Source organism: Callithrix jacchus, chromosome 2, assembly GCF_049354715.1.
Source record: "Callithrix jacchus isolate 240 chromosome 2, calJac240_pri, whole genome shotgun sequence".
NCBI classification, from domain to species: Eukaryota; Metazoa; Chordata; class Mammalia; order Primates; family Cebidae; genus Callithrix; species Callithrix jacchus.
In genome coordinates this window covers 131,674,509-131,691,747 of record NC_133503.1, presented here as the reverse complement: position 1 = coordinate 131,691,747, position 17,239 = coordinate 131,674,509, and the positions used below count along the sequence as shown (strand labels likewise).

At 40.9% G+C, this 17,239-nt stretch overlaps 1 protein-coding gene across 1 annotated transcript in view; it reads left to right on the top strand.

Moving 5' to 3' along the window:
* JMY (junction mediating and regulatory protein, p53 cofactor) overlaps positions 1 to 17,239 on the top strand; it is a 105,744-nt gene that overhangs the window by 68,641 nt on the left and 19,864 nt on the right. The window contains exons 5-7 of the mRNA XM_035291338.3: positions 8,870 to 9,035; positions 9,397 to 9,584; positions 15,438 to 15,524. Coding sequence (XP_035147229.1) covers positions 8,870 to 9,035; positions 9,397 to 9,584; positions 15,438 to 15,524 — 441 coding nt within the window. The remainder of the gene's footprint in view (positions 1 to 8,869; positions 9,036 to 9,396; positions 9,585 to 15,437; positions 15,525 to 17,239) is intronic.

Genomic DNA, 17,239 nt, shown 5'->3' with positions numbered 1-17,239 from the left:
GACAAACTTACAGAGTGCTAGAGGAAGAACTTAGCAGATCATCCTGAATGTAGCAGAAAATGGTCACTTAGCTGGGTAGAACCAGAGTAGTGAAAATGAACTAATAACCCAGATCTGAACAGTATCACTGGAAAGTAATCTTAGATTAAGGTTTTTAGACCAGTTTACACTAAGGTTTTAACTTAACGATTCCCTACTTGAGTGTAAAGCCTTCTGACATTAGATATCTTACCCGTTTGTATGCTGTGGTAATAGAGAGTGTGGGTACAGGTATTGGAGCAATGTATATCCTACAGCTGTGTTTCCAGAGCTGGGCAAGAGACCAAAGACAGTATGAAAAGGGATGTTTAGGAGAGAGATCCAAGATTGCCCTTTAGGAGCAGCTTAGGATTGCAGCTCCCAGTGAAAGCACAGAGGGTGAGTGGACGCCGCATTTCCAGACAGATCTTTATTTCCCACAGACCAGGAGATTCCCAGGCGGAGGAGCCCCACAGGTTGCCAGCATGGCTGTTTTGGCCAGCGCAGCTGTTTCAGCCAGCACAGCAGTTCTCCATACAAAATACACTGGTCTGGTTGCCCTTTTAAGCTGGCAATTGGAGCTCTGAGAAGACAGATTCACCCATTCATCTGATTAAACAGGGGTCTGAAACAGAGAGCCAGGCCAGGAGATTCCCGGGCAGCGCCGTTGTTTCAGCTGGCTCAGTGGGTCGCCGCACAGGAAATCACACAGATCCTGGCGCCCTTTCAGCAGGTGACTGGAATACTTGGGAGAGAGTCAACCGTTCAACTAAAAAAAAAGGCTCTGAGGCAGGGAGCCAGGTGATCAGGCTCGGCGGGTCCCACCCCCACAAAAACAACAACAAAAACACCCAGCAATTGGAAACGCTCGGGGTTGAGAGTTTCACGACAAGCACAGCTGAACCTGGGACGGCCCAGCTCTGTGGGGGAGGGGCGTCTGCCATTACCGAGGCAATCCACCCCTATGGAGGTAGTCTGCCATTGCTGAGGCAGCCTGCCATTACCGAGGCAACCTGCCATAACAGAGAGAGTCCCCGATTACAGAGGCGGGCCACCATTGCTGAGGCAGTTCTAACCACACCATATAAACAGGACTGCAGGGAAGTTCACACGGCAGCAGGGTGGAGCCCACAGCAGCTCAGCAAACCCTCTGCAGGCAGACATGACTAGGCTGCCTCCTTGCTGGGCAGGGCAGCCTTGAAAAAAAAGGCAGCACAATGGATACTCATAAATAAAGTCCTAATGCCCCAGGACAGAGCACCTGGGGAAAAAAAGGGGGTTTATGAGTTCTGTTGTAGCAGACTTAAACATACCTGTCTAGCAGCTCTGAATGAACATTGGAGCTCACAGCTCAGCACTTGAGCTCCTATAAAGAACAGACTGTCTCCTCAGGCAGCTCTCTAACCCCCGTATATCCAAAGAGTCACCTCACAAAGGACTAATCAGACTGACATTTGGCGGGCATCATTCTGGGACAAACATAACAGAAGGAGAAACTGGTAGCAACCCTTACTGTTCTGCAGCTGCTGCAGGTGATCCCCAGGCAAGCAGGGCCTGGAGTGGACCTCAGCAGTCCTACAGCAGAGGGGCCAGACTGTTAGAAGGAAAACTAAGAAACAGAAATAACTTCATCATCAATAATCTGGACACCCACTCAGAGACCCAATCTGAAAATCAGCAACTTCACAGAAGACAGTTAGATAAATACACAAAGATGGGAAGAAACCAGCACAAAAAGGAGGAAAACACCAGACACCAGGACACCTCTCCTCCTACAAGGGATCACAACTCCTCACCAGCAGGGGAACAAAGCTGGATGGAGAATGAGTGTGATGAAATGACAGAATCAGACTTCAGAAGGTGGGTAATGAGAAATTTCTGTGAGCTAAAAGAGCATGTTCTAACCCAATACAAAGAAACTAAGAATCTTGAAAAAAGATTTGACCAAATGGTAACAAGAATGGACAACTTAGAGAGGAATATGAGTGAATTGATGGAGCTGAAAAACACAAGAGGAGAACTTCGCGAAGCATGCACAAGTTTCAACAGCTGAATTAACCAAGCAGAAGAAAGGATATCAGAAGTTGATGACCAACTCAATGAAATAAAACGAGAAGGGAAGATTAGAGAAAAAAGCACAAAAAGGAATGAACAAAGTCTCCAAGAAATGTGGGACTATGTGAAGAGACCTAATCTACGTTTGATAGGTGTACCTGAATGTGGCGAAGAGAATGAATCCAAGCTGGAAAATACTCTTCAGGATATTATCCAGTAAAATTTCCCCAACCTAGCAAGGCAGGCCAATATTCAAGTCCAGGAAATACAGAGAACACCACAAAGATATTCCTCAAGAAGAGCAATCCCAAGGCACATAAATCATCATATTCACCAGTGTTGAAATGAAGGAGAAAATGCTAAGGGCAGCCAGAGAGAAAGGTCAGGTCACCCACAAAGGGAAGCCCATCAGATTCACAGCAGATCTCTCGGCAGAAACACTACAAGCCAGAAGAGAGTGGGGGCCAATATTCAACATCCTTAAAGAAAAGAACTTTCAACCCAGAATTTCATAACCAGGCAAACTGAGCTTCATAAGTGAAGGAAAAATAAAATCCTTTGCAAACAAGCAAGTACTCAGAGATTTTGTCACCACTAGCCCTGTTTTACAAGAGCCTCTGAAAGAGGCACTACACATAGAACCACCAGAACAACCAGAACCAGCCACTCCAAAAACATACCAAATGGTAAAGAGCATCAACAAAATGAAGAATCTGCATGAACTAATGGGCAAAACAGCCAGCTAGCATCAAAATGTCAGGATCAAATTCACACATAACAGTGGGCTAAATGCACCAATCAAAAGACACAGACTGGCAAATTGGATAAAAAGCCAAAACCCATTGGTGTGCTGAATCCAAGAAACCCATCTCACATGCAAGGATACACAAAGGCTTAAAATAAAGGGATGGAGGAAGATTTACCAAGCAAATGGAGAGCAAAAAAAAAGCAGGAGTTGCAATTCTCATCTCTGATAAAATAGACTTTAAAGCAACAAAGATCAAAAGAGACAAAGAAGGACATTACATAATGGTAAAAGGATTGATAAAACAAGAAGCGCTAACGATCCTAAATATATACAGACCCAATACAGGAGCACCCAGATACATAAGGCAAGTTCTTAATGACTTAGAAAGAGACTTAGACTCTCACACAATAATAGTGGGAGACTTTAACACTCCACTGTCAATATTAGACAGATCAACCAGACAGAAAATTAACAAGGATATCCAGGACTTGAACTCAGACCTGAAACAAGCAATCCTGATAGACATTTACAGAACTCTCCACCCCAAATCCACAGAATATACATTCTTCCCAGCACCACATCACACCTACTCTAAAATTGACCACATAATTGGAAGTAAATCACTCCTCAGCAAATGCAAAAAAACGGAAATCATAACAAACAGTCTCTCCGACCACAGTGCAATCAGGTTAGAACTCAGAATTCAGAAACTTAGAACCACACAGCTTCATGGAAGCTGAACAGCTAGCTCTTGAATGTTGACTGGATAAACAATGAAATGAAGGCAGAAATAAAGAAGTTCTTAGAAACCAACAGGAACGAAGACACAACATACCAGAATCTCTGGTACAAATTTAAAGCAGTCTCTATAGGAAAATATATAGCAATAAGTGCCCACATGAGAAGAAAGGAGAGATCAAAAATTGACACCCTATCATCAAAATTGAAAGAGCTAGAGGAGCAAGGTCAAAAAAACTCAAAACCTAGCAGAACACAAGAAATAACTAAGATCAGAGCATAACTTAAGGAGATAGATACACGAAAAACCCTTCAAAAAATCAATAAATCCAGGAGCTGGTTTTTGGAAAAGATCAACAAAATAGACCACTAGCCAGATAAATAAAAAAGAAAAGAGAGAGTAACCAAATGGATGCAATAAAAAACGGTAAGGGGGAAATCACCACAAATCCCCCAGAAATTCAAACCATCATTAGAGAATATTAGAAACAACTCTATGCACATAAACTAGTAAACCTGGAAGAAACGGATGAATTCCTAGACACCTGTGTCCTCCCAAGCCAAAACCATGAATAGACCATAACAAGATCTGAAGTTGAGACAACAAAATTAAGAGCCTACCACACAAAGCCCAGGTCCAGATGGGTACACAGCCAAATTCTACCAGACACACAAAGAGGAACTGTTACCATTCCTTCTGAAACTATTCCAAACAATCCAAAAAGAGGAATCCTTCCCAAATCATTTAATGAGACCACTATCATCCTGATACCAAAACCTGACAGAGACTCAACAAGAAAAGAAAACTTCAGGCCAATATGCATGATGAACATAGACGCAAAAATCTTCAATAAAATACTGGCAAGCCGATTGCAACTGCACATGAAAAAGCTTATCCACCATGATCAAGTAGGATTCATCCCAGGGATGCAAGGCTGGTTCAACATACGCAAGTCTATAAACATAATTCACCACATAAGCAGAACCAAAAAGAAAAACCACATTATTATCTCAATTGATGCAGAGAACGCCTTTGACAAAATTCAGCAGCCCTTTATGCTAAAAACCCGCAATAAACTCGGTATTGACGGAATGTATCTCAAAATAATAAAAGCTATTTATGACAAACCAACAGCCAATATCATACTGAATGGGCAAAAACTGGAAGCATTCCCTTTGAAATCTGGCACTAGACAAGGATGCCCTCTCTCACCACTCCTATTCAATATAGTACTGGAAGTTCTAGCCAGAGCAATCAGGCAAGAAAAAGAAATAAAGGACATTCAAATAGGAAAGGAGGAAGCCAAATTGTCTCTATTTGCAGATGACATGATAGTGTATCTAGAAGACCCCATGGTCTCAGCCCAAAATCTCCTGAAACTGATAAGCAACTTCAGCAAAGTCTCAGGATACAAAATCAACGTGCAAAAATCACAAGCATTCCTATGCACCAATAACAGACTTAAAGAGAGCCAAATCAAGAATGAACTGCCATTCACAATTGCTACAAAGAGAATAAAATACCTAGGAATACAACTAACAAGGAACGTAAGGACCTCTTCAAGGAGAACTACAAACTGCTCAACAAAATAAGAGAGGACAAAAATAGATGGAGAAACATTCCATGTTCATGGTTAGGAAGAATCAGTATCGTGAAAATGGCCATACTGCCCAAAGTAATTTACAGACTCAACGCTATCCCCATCAAGCTACCAATGACCTTCACAGAACTGGAAAAAAAACACCTTAAACTTCATATGGAACCAAAAGATTTGACCCGCATAGCGAAGTCAATTCTAAGTTAAAAGAACACAGCAGGAGGCATTACACTACCAGACTTCAAACAATACTACAAGTCTACCGTAATCAAAATAGCATGATACTGGTACCAAAACAGAGATACAGACCAATGGAACAGAACAGAGGCCACAGAGGCAACACAACATATCTAAAACCATCCAATCTTTGACAAACTGGACAAAAACAAGCAATGGGGAAAGGATCCCCTATTTAATAAATGGTGTTGGGAAACCTGGCTAGCCATGTGCAGAAAGCAGAAACTGGACCCCTTCCTGCCACCTTACACTCAGATTAACTCCAGATGGATTAAAGACTTAAACAGAAGACCTAACACCATAAAAACCCTAGAACAAAATCTAGGCAAAACCATTCAGGACATAGAAGTAGGCAAGGACTTCATGACCAAAAACACCAAAAGCATTGGCAACAAAAGCCAAAATAGACAAATGGGACCTAATCAAACTCCACAGCTTCTGAACAGCAAAAGAAACATTCATTAGAGTGAATCAGCAACCAAAAGAATGGGAAAAAATTTTTGCAGTTTACCCATCTGACAAAGGGCTGATATCCAGAATTTACAAAGAACTAAAACATTTACAAGAAAAAAAGCAAGCCCATTCAAAAGTGGGCAGAGGATATGAACAGACACTTTACAAAAGAAGACATACATGAGGCCAACAAACATATGAAAAAATGCTCATCATCACTGGTCATCAGAGAGATGCAAATCAAAACTACATTGAGATATCATCTCACGCTAGTTAGAATGGCAACCATTAAAAAATCTGGAGACAACAGATGCTGGAGAGGATGTGGAGAAATAGGAACACTTTTACATTGCCGGTGGGAGTGTAAGTTAGTTCAACCATTGTGGAAGACAGTGTGGTAATTCCTCGAGGACCTAGAAATGGAAATTTCATTTGACCCAGCAATCCCATTACTGGGTATATATCCAGAGGACTATAAATCGTTCGACTATAAGGACACATGCACACGAATGTTCATTGCAGCACTGTTTACAATAGCAAAGACATGGAATCAACCCAAATGCCCATGGATGATAGGACAGGGAAAATGTGGCACATAAACACCATGGAATATTATGCAGCCATCAAAAACGATGAGTTCGTGTCCTTTGTAGGGACATGGATGAATCTGGAGAACATCATTCTCAGCAAATTGACACAAAAACAGAAAATGAAATACCACATGTTCTCACTCATAGGCAGGTGTTGAACAATGAGAACACATGGACACAGGGAGGGGAGCACTACACACTGGGGTCAGTTGGGGGGAATAGGGGAGGGACAGCGGGGGGTGGGGAGTTAGGGAGAGAGAGCACGGGGAGAAATGCCAGATACAGGTGAAGGGGAGGAAGCCAGCAAATCACACTGCCACGTGTGTACCTATGCAACTATCTTGCATATTCTTCATACATACCCCAAAACCTAAAATGCAATATAAAAAAAGACTGAAAAAAAAAAGGAAAAAGAAAAGGGATGTTTATCATCTAAAGTGGCAAGTCCATGAGTCTCAGGGTAGGCATTATTCCTTGGTTCTTATTTTATGACTTAGGACAAAAACAACAGTTCATATTCACATTTCTGTCTCTACCTGGTATAATTAAACCTACTTTGGGGTTGTTATATTCATGGTTTGTCACCCATAAAATATTTCCTAATGCAGCAGGATCACTCACAGTCTTAACATTTGGATAATCTATTAAGTATCCACTTATAAAATATTAATAAAATTAACTACCACTGTATTTAATTCAGCTGGTTATTTTTAAATTTTTACCACTGCACATTTAGAGTGGAGCCTAACCATTGCTTTTCAGTTCAAAATTCTTGTGAAAGGGATTTGAAATTATATCTTAAGAAAAAATATTCTAGTTATTGGATGAGACTGTGTAGATATCTAGACTGTAAAGCAAAGCTGGAATTTTCTTTAAATTGTGTTCGCTTTATGTGCTGACAGGTTTTACCAACCTCGCCAGACAGAAGGGATCATTTAGAAAAATAAGAATTCACTGTCTTTTTCCCTGTGGGCCATCCCTGACAGCCAGTCAAGTATTTTTTTGGTGTTCTGGGACCCCAGTGTGTCCCACGTGAGCTCATAAACAATACTCTTATTTTCCTTTTTGTCTCCCCTGCCCCCCGCATCTTTGGCAGTCACTCCTTGGGAAGCCACTTGAATCCAGGGCTCCTCACCATGCTCCTTTAGCTCTGAGGGCACACTGATGCGCTGTTGGGGCTTTCCTGAAGCTTCTAAGCATGAACCTTTAAACTACCAAAGCAGTGGTGTTAGGTTCTTGGAAGAATGCTTACAGTCTCACTCTACAGAACTAGAACTATGCTTGCTCTTTATATCTCACTGACTCCTGAAAATCTATTCCTTTGGCTTCTTTTATCTGCCTTTCTCCATAGAGACAAATAGCCCTAGAAATAGTAGGGTTAGGAACCAGTTATCTAAAGCACACTTTCCCCTTGGTGGTCTCTTTCAGATTCCTGGCAAAAATTTTCCCACTCCAGGACCAAGAACTAACCAACCAAACAAACCACGGAAGACTATCTACCACTTTATGAGCCATGCCCAGGCATTTCTGAATCTCACTTTAAGTTCAGCCTAGGACGTTGATTACATTTACCTAGAGAGATACCTTATGGATTACAAGGATTTCCATCTAAAGCAATTCTCTTCTGCTGTTCCACTCACATACTCTCACCTCACTATCCAGTCAACGGATCCCAGAACCTAGCCAGGCTGTGAACATAGAACAAAGCAAAACACCAGATACTTGGCATTAACTAGCTTTTACCATTCTTGTAAATATCTGAGAATGACCCAGTCATTTTCATATATCTCATGTGAAAAAAGCAACTACATAACTTAGCATCCACTTTTGAGAGTGAAAGGGGACATTATTAGCATTTATAACCAGACGATCAATATTACCATAAATAAGTATGACATAAACATTAAAACCTTATTTTTACCATGTTTGCCTACTTCCACAACCACATATGTCTTATTACTGCTACATATATGTATTTTTAAAGTCTAGATTCCATGCCCACAAGTTTCTTTCTGAAATCAGTTATTTCGTGGGTTTATGCTGTCTGATTAATACTAATTTTTTTTTTTTTTTTTGAGACAGAGTCTCACTCTGTCACCCAGGCTGGAGTGCAATGGTGGCTCACTGCAACCTCCACCTCCTGGCTTCAAGTGATTCCCCTGCCTCAGCCTCCTGAGTAGCTAGCACTACAGGCACGTGCTACCATGCCCAGCTAATTTTTTGTATTTTTAGTAGAAATGAGGTTTCACTGTGTTAACCAGGTTGGTATCAATTGCCTGACTTCGTGATCTGCCCACCTCAGCCCCCTAAAGTGCTAGGATTACAGGCATGAGCCCCTGCACCCAGCCTTAGTATTAATTTTTAATTCTAACTTGATTTTTTTTCATGTCCCCACCAGCTAGAAATATTTTAATTTGTATTTTCAAATGCAGATGCAGAGTTTGCAGGGTGGTACAGAAGCCATAGCCCGATTGGATCAGTTAGAAGCTGACTATTATGACCTGCAACTTCAGTTGTATGAAGTACAGTTTGAAATCTTGAAGTGTGAAGAGTTACTATTGACAGCACAACTAGAAAGCATCAAAAGACTTATATCAGGTATGGTATGCATTTAACTGCATAAGTTTACAAAAGATTGAATATGTGAGAAAATGCATATGGACACCAGATATGTTTCTTCTGTTAAGATGTTAAAAAAAATTGTTTTTTATAGGGATAGAGTTGGTGGGGGTGATGTCTAGCATTTATTGAACACTTGCTGTGTGCCAGATACTGCTAAACACTGTGCATACATTCATTCTATGAGGTGTATTAAATAATAATCACCATTTATAAAGAAGCTTGAGAGGTGATGGCTTTGCCTAAGATTACAGAGCTAGTAACCACATTAGAACCCTGTTCTTTCTGAACCCACAGTCCATATTCTTAACCAGTACTCTTTTTTGCTGTTCTATAACAGAAAAAAGAGATGAAGTGGTGTACTATGACACTTACGAAAGCATGGAGGCCATGCTGGAGAAGGAAGAAATGGCAGCGTCTGCATACTTACAGAGAGAAGAGCTGCAGAAACTTCAGCAGAAAGCACGCCAGCTGGAAGCAAGACGTGGACGGGTTTCTGCCAAGAAATCCTACCTCAGAAATAAAAAGGTATTTAAATATTGCTTTTGTTCATTGCTTAGTCTTTTATCCATATCTACTAATTTCATCTGTTTTGTCCTTAAAACTTGCCTGTGTTTTAAAAAACTAAGTAAGTGCTATCTCTTGTCAATGCTCGATATGTTTATAGTGCTTTGAGAATTGCCCTCTTAAACACACTGGAACAGCCAATAGTGATGTTCTCTTTACCTCCAGAAATACAGTGACTCTGCTAAAGGGCACGACTACAGGATCCCTGATAATGCGATTCCTGGCTCCCTTTTTATTTAAGGAAGCCCAGTAATGTGTTACAAGTTTTGCTTCTGACCTTAGTCTTAAAGGAATTTTATAGATATTTATTTATTTAACTTTTATTACATTTCAAAATGTTTGATTCTTGATATTTGGAATGATTCATTTTGTGGAAATGTGATTCTTCCTATGTCTTAGAAAATGTTTTGCACTGTAGTCCAGATATTAACTATTGTGGAGCTGTTTTAGTCACTGTAAGTGTGGAGTTGAAATCTGAAACTAGCTCAACAACCTAGACCAAACTGATGACTGTGTGGTACTGATTTACTTTAAGCTGAAGTATTATGAAAGTATGTCATGTTCTCTGAGAACCCACCTTCCTGCTCTTCACCACATTCCAAGGCTATGACTGCCTCGTTTTACAGAAAATCAAAGACCTTTGCTTTTTGAAATAGATAGTTCTTGCACATTAAAGAAACTCAGGCAGACATGTCTCCGCAGTAAGTCAAGAACCCAGGACCTTCTGTCACTTTGTCCATCAACAGAACAGTTACCTTGGCATCCAGAGCCATGACTTTCAAATAATTATGTGCCTTTGCTATTTCCCCATGATGGTAGTAATTGAAACCCACTGCTGTTTCAGCCCTGGTATGAGCTTCATTTCGTGTTCCAGTCTGCATCAACCAAGTAAACATTCAGGCCAGGCGTGGTGGCTCATGCCTGTAATCCCAGCACTTTGGGAGGCCGAGGTAGCTCCATCATCTGAGATCAGGAGTTTGAGACCAGCCTGGCCAACATGGTGAAACCCTGTCTCTACTATAAATACAAAAAATTAGCTGGGCGTGGTGGCACACGCCTATAATCTCAGCTACACGGGAGGCTGAGGCAAGAGAATCATTTGAACCTAGGAGTGGAAGTTGTAGTAAGCTGAGATGGTTCCTTGAACTCCAGCCTGGGCAACAAGAGTGAAATTCTGTCTCAAAAAAAAAAAAAAAGCCATTGCAGTGATTTCAGCAGGTCATATAGAACAGTTTTAGGGGAGAATGAAAAGTAAACAAGATTTCAGAAGAGCACACTTTTTAGAAATGTTAGGAGTATTTTATCTATTACTTTTAGGTGTATAATGCAGGACTTTTGAGACTAGTTGGAATTTGCAAGCCTGCAGGTTTTTGAAAATGCTGTGCAATTCAGACTTAATTGAAAGTCTGATTTCTTTCTTTCTTTTTTTCTTTTTTTGAGATGGAGTCTTGCTCTGTAGCCCAGGCTGGACTACAGTGGTGCAGTCTTGGCTCACTGCAGCCTCTACCTCCCAGGTTCTGGTTCAAGCAGTTCTCCTACCTCATCCTCCCAAGTAGCTGGGATTATAGGCACGAGCCACCATGCCCAGCTAATTTTTGTATTTTTTAGTAGAGACAGGTTTCACCATGTTGGCCAGTCTGGTCTTGAACGCCTGGCCCTGTGATCCGCCTGCCTCAGCCTCCCAAAGTGCTGGGATTACAGGCGTGAACCACTGCACCCAGACGTCTGATTTCAGTTCAGTTCAGTAGTATGCTAGGTACATTGTTAGACTTAGGATACAGAGATGAGCAAGGCATAATCCCTGCTCCTCCCAGTCTTGTAGAGAAGGTAAACCAGGTGAAGAACAGATGAGTGTTCTGCCAGCCAGTAACAGAGCAAGAGCAGAGAGTGACAAAAGCCTTCTCTGAAGAGATGACACTTGCACTGGCTTCTAACATCTGAATAGAAATTGGCCAGATTGATGGTGTTGGAGTAATTACAACAGGACAGAATAGTGCATAGCAAAGAGCCTGAAGCAGAAAACAGCATGGTTTGTCAGGGGATTTTACATTGTAAGACATGCTGCAGGGCCAAGACCAGGTTATAGGAAATTTTATATAGCACATTAACAAGCCTGAGCTTTGTCTGAAGGTAGTGTAAGTTAAGCAGAGGGGTAATATGAACAGATTTACATTTTAGCAAGATAAAACCGCATGGAAAATAGGGTAGAGGGAGAAGAGACGGAAAGGTTCTGATTGGAAGATGTCATTATCCTCTACCTCAATATGGTTGAGAGGTTAAGACTATGAAATAAGTGAGTGGCTGTGCAGGGTAAGAGATGGACAAATCTTGAACTGTCTAGATTTCCAGAAGTAGAAAGTTAGTAGAATTTAGTGATGTGGTGAAGGAGGGAGGAAGAGCCATTCTCTACCACCTCTCCAGTTTTTGGATTGGGCATTGGGATCGATGGTGGTGTTACCAACCAAGATGGAAAACCCATAAGAAGAGCATATATCAGTGCGGGGGGGGGGGGGGGCGGTGGTGATGAGCTGAGTTTTAGACTTGCATATAATAGGTCTTGGGCGTCCAGGTAGAGATGGCTGTGAGACAGTTGGGCACCTGGGTCCTGTAATATGAGAGTGTATGAGATGGTCTCAGAACATACTGAGCAGGTGATTTTTTAACATTTTATTTGTTTTTTGTAGAGACAGAGGCTCACTATGTTACCTGGCTGGTCTCAAACTCCTGAGCTCAAGCAATCCTTGGCCTCCCAAAGTGCTAGGATTGCAGGTGTGACCCATTGTGCCTGGCCTGAGGAGAGTGTTCTTAGGAATGAAGAGGTGGAAGTGGCAGCAAGCTGATAGGAAAGAGAAAGAGAAGGTGGTAGAGCAGGGTAGATACATAGTTTGAGGAGGAAAAACCTTCATTATATTTAATATTTCTAATTCAGGAAGCAAAACATTCTTGACTAGTGGTAAGGAGGAAGCATTGTAAAGGGCACAGGTTATGAAAGACTGAGCCACTGCGATGTAGGGTGAGGAGAAGGGCTCTAAGAAAGAACACTGGGGAACATTTCAGAGTGTGCAGAAGAAAGGGATCAAAGAGAGTAATTGAAGTTGGAAGAAGCAGGAGAGCTTGAAGTCTCAAAAGTGAAGATGATGATTCCACACAACAGGGTGGTCAGCAGGCTCAGCTGTTCCAGAAAGGTAAAGGGAGAAAGAAATTGCATCCAGTATTGGGAGACTACTGGGGCCTTATGCCTTATGTTGAGAATTTCGAGGAAAGTTGGGGGCAAGAAGTACATCTCAGCAGTCTCAGGAGGGAGTGCAGCAGAGGTCTAGAGCAGTGACTGATGGAATAGCAGAGGAAACTATACGGGTGAGGTGTGAAGAGGAGCAGCTTGATGACTACAGCCCACAGAGCTGTGTACTCTTCTAACAGCATTAAGAGCCTGACTCAGGCTAAACTTACTAGTTTAATATCGGCTCTTCCCTCTTTGGTAAGTGTTAGCTTATATCAATTTAATCAGTGTTCTGCAGTCTTCATTTCTATATTAATCTAAATCTGAAGTAGGGAAACCCAGCCCTGGATCATCTCTCCATTTACATTTATGTGCCTGTACCCCAAGCCCAGCAACTGAGGTGGCAGAACTGCAGAGGGAAGGAGGAGTGAAATAAGGAAGGGTGGTGAAGAGACAGGAAATGAGAAACACTAAGTCCTACAAAGAAAGCTACTGAGAAGATCAAATATACAAGGGGAAAAAAATGCCTCCCTACGTAACACTATCCTATATTCCCTTATTTACATATTGGCATGCCCAAGGTCACTGGCTTCTTGGTTTTTCTCACTCAGTAAGATTGCGTACACAGTTCACGTCCTGCCTCACCTCTCAAAAGAGTGGAGGTAGGTGGTGTCCGGATGTGCTGGTGAAGTCAGTGTATCTTTGTGATTAAACATTTCAAGCAGAGTAACAGTAAAAAACAGTTTGTTTTTTATCTTTAATTCTCCCAGTAGTCAAATGAAATTCAGAGATCCCAGAAAATTAGAATCATTTTCATACTTCTTCTGGTGGCAAAACCAGACCTGAGCTAACAAGAAGTTATTTATTATTCCTCACTTTGATAATTCATTTCACTGCAAAAATACTATTATTAATTATGGGATATAGTTTCAGATCTTGCTTAAGTTATTAGGGTATATATGGTAAATAGAGCTTAACCACCATTCTCTCTAAATTATCAAAAAACTTTTAATTTGAAAACATGCCTGACTCTGTTCTAGAAAAGGGATTGTGGACCTGTATCCTCATTTATAAGCAAGGGAACCAACACTTCTAATAGTGACATAAATCACCTAAGGAAAAGCAGCTAATATGAGGCAGGGGTAGGAATCTGTCCAAAGTCTGTGACACTCAGAGACCTGAATTACTGTATCACCAAATCATGATGCTGTCTAACACGGCCTTTGTTTTCTCCATTGCACTCGATAGATTCTTGCTAGGCAATAGAACAAATCAGAATAGGTAAAGAACTAATGTAAAAAATTACATTTTGCTTTAAAATAATTTACTGACTTCAAAAGGTTATTGTTTGACTTTATCTGATCATTTTAGGCTGGGCATGGTGGCTCACGCCTGTAATACCACGACTTTGGTAGGACCAGGTGGGTGGATCACTTGAGGTCAGGAGTTCAAGACCAACCTGGCCAACATGGTGAAATCCTTTCTCTACTTAAACAGAACTCAGCCAGGCGTGAGGGCATGCACCTGTAACCCCAGCTACTTGGGAGGCTGAGGTGGGAGAATCGTTTGAACCTGGCAGGTGGAGGTTGCAGTAAGCCAGAGATTGTGCCACTGCACTCCAGCCTGTACAACAGAGTGAGACTCCATCTAAAAAAAAAAAAAACAAGCGATCATTTTAGTATAGTTTAGTATAGCTTTGGAATACTGGAAACTAACTCTTGAATCTGGAAAACTTCTCAAAATAGTTACATTAGGAAGGACACAGGGTAAATGAAGATTGAGCTTGGTGCTACTAAAAAGTTGTCAGAATGTGATACATTATTTTGTAAAGAAGCATATATCATAGTTATTGTAAAAATCCTGTTTTATATTGTGATTGGAAAATATGTGCTTTTTATATAGTTTCTAAATAATTTTCATAATTTTGACTTTCTAGTCTTCCAGGTTTCTTGGAGCTCTTATGTCTGTGACCAAAAGGTTCAGATCCCGTATTGTTTAAGTCAGTCTGGACAAAAAATCACAGTCTTTAACTTGTTGTCAGAGAGAGCTTAAGAATACATATTTTATATAAATAAATACTTATTCTTTTTTGCCTAGACATGTTTAAAGAGTATAATGAAGCCAGGTGCCATGACTCATGCCTGTAATCCCATCAATTCAGGAGGCTGAGAGGCAGGGGGATTACTTGAGGCCAGGAGTTCAAGACCAATCTGGGCAACATAGTGAGACCCTGTCTCTTAGAAAAAGTATAATGAGACTTGGAATCTTCTGGACGCAGACTTCAGATCTGAAAGTGACCTTTCAGGACAACCCTCTTCAGTCTACCTTGCCCCATCTCTCTCCTCCTTCAAAAGAGAGAAATCAGGAGGTCTGTAGAAGTTAATAGTTTAATAAAGGAGTCGTTTTTGTAAGATCCTGATTTCTTGGCTTTATACAGCTTCAGTAGTCCAGATAAGAAACAAGAGGTGGTCAGTGTGGTACTTTGTTCTGTAGGTGGTATATATTAAGATCAAAATTTATCAAATAAACTTTGGTGTAGTGTTCAGAGTCTTTCAAGTTTCACTTGTATTAAAACACGTTTTATGTATTTATAGGAAATATGTATTGCAAAACACAATGAAAAAATCCAACAGCGCACTCGGATTGAAGATGAATATAGAACCCATCACGCAGTACAACTAGTAAGTTTGGACTCAAAGATTTCGAACAAAACTTTATTTTTTACATGTTTTAGAGTGGATAAAATCTGTAGAGAACCATACAAAACTTATAACTGAAAATTAACATAGTTCACTTTATATAATGAGCAGCTTTTAGGCACATTTGATTAGAGAGCACAGAGTTTCTATATCCTCAACCCACACTCGTAGCCTCTCCTACCTTCAACATCTCATATACTCCTGTCCCCACACTTGATAGCCTTTCCACTGTCGACATCCCCCAGAGTGGCCTATTTGTTAAAATCAGTGAAACACTGACACTCCCCAGAGTCTCTTGATTACATTAGGGTTCTTAGTGTTTTGTGTTCTATTGGTTTTAATAGTGCATAATGACATGGATCTGCTATTATAGTTTCATATGGAATAATTTCACTTCCCCAAAATACCTTTGTTTCACTACTTATCCCTCCCTCTTCCCAAGCTCCTGGCAAGCACTGATCTTCTTATAGTCTTCATAGTTTTGCCTTTCCAATGTGTAGTTGAAATGATACAGTATGTAACCTATTTGGTTGGCTTCTTTAACGTAGTAATGTAGATTTAAGGTTGCTCTATGTCTTCATGGCTTGATAGCTCTTTTTAGCACCACATTATGTTCCATTGTGTGGATGGCCCACAGTTTGTTTATCCATGCTCCGATTAAAGGACATCTCGTGGTTACTTCTAAACTTTGGTAGCAATGAATAAAGCTGCTATAAACATCCATGCAGGGCCTTTTGTGCATGTAAATTTCAGCTAATTTGTGTAAGTAACAAGGGGCATGAGTGCTGGAGAGTATGGTAAGATTGTATTTGGTTTTGTGAGAAACTGCATAACTGTCTTCCATAGTGGCCATTCTATTTTGAACTCCCACCAGCAATGAATGAGAGTTAAGGTTTTTCCACATCCTCTCTAGCATTTTGCTGTTGCCATGTTTTTGATTTTTAGCCATTCTGTCAAGTGTATAGTGGTATCTTGTGTGTGTGTGTGTGTGTGTGTGTGTGTGTGTGTGTGTCTGTCTGTCTGTCTATAGGCATGGACTACTGTGCCTGGCTTTCATTGTTGTTTTAATTTGCAAATCTCTAATGCATGTTGTTTGTGTATATATATATATATATATATATATATATATATATATACACACACACACACAGACAGAGAGCAAGAGCACATCTGTTCAAATGCTTACCTCTCTCCTTATATCTCTAGTAAGGTGTCTGTTCAGATCTTTGCTCTTTTTTTTCTTTTCTTTTCTTTTCTTTTTTTGAGATGGATTCTCATTCTGTCACCAAGGCTGGAGTGGAGTGCAGTGGTGCAATGTTGGCTCACAGCAACCTCCACCTCCCGGGTTCAAGCAGTTCTGCTTCAGCCTCCCTCGTAGCTGGGACTACAGGCGTGCATCACTACACCCAGCTAATTTTTGTATTTTTAGCAAAGATGGGGTTTGACCATGTTGGCCAGGCCGGTCTTGAACTCCTGACCTCAAGTAATCTGCCCTCCTTGGCCTCTCAAAGTGCTGGGATTACAGGCTGGAGCTACCATGCCCAGCCTTTTTGCCCATTTTTTAAATTGGATTTTTGTTTTCTTATTGTTGAGTTTTAGGAGTTTTTCATATATTTTGGCTTACAGTCCTTTATCAGATGTGTCCCCTTTTTTTGGCAAACATTTTCTCAGAATATGTGGCTTGTTTTCTCATTCTT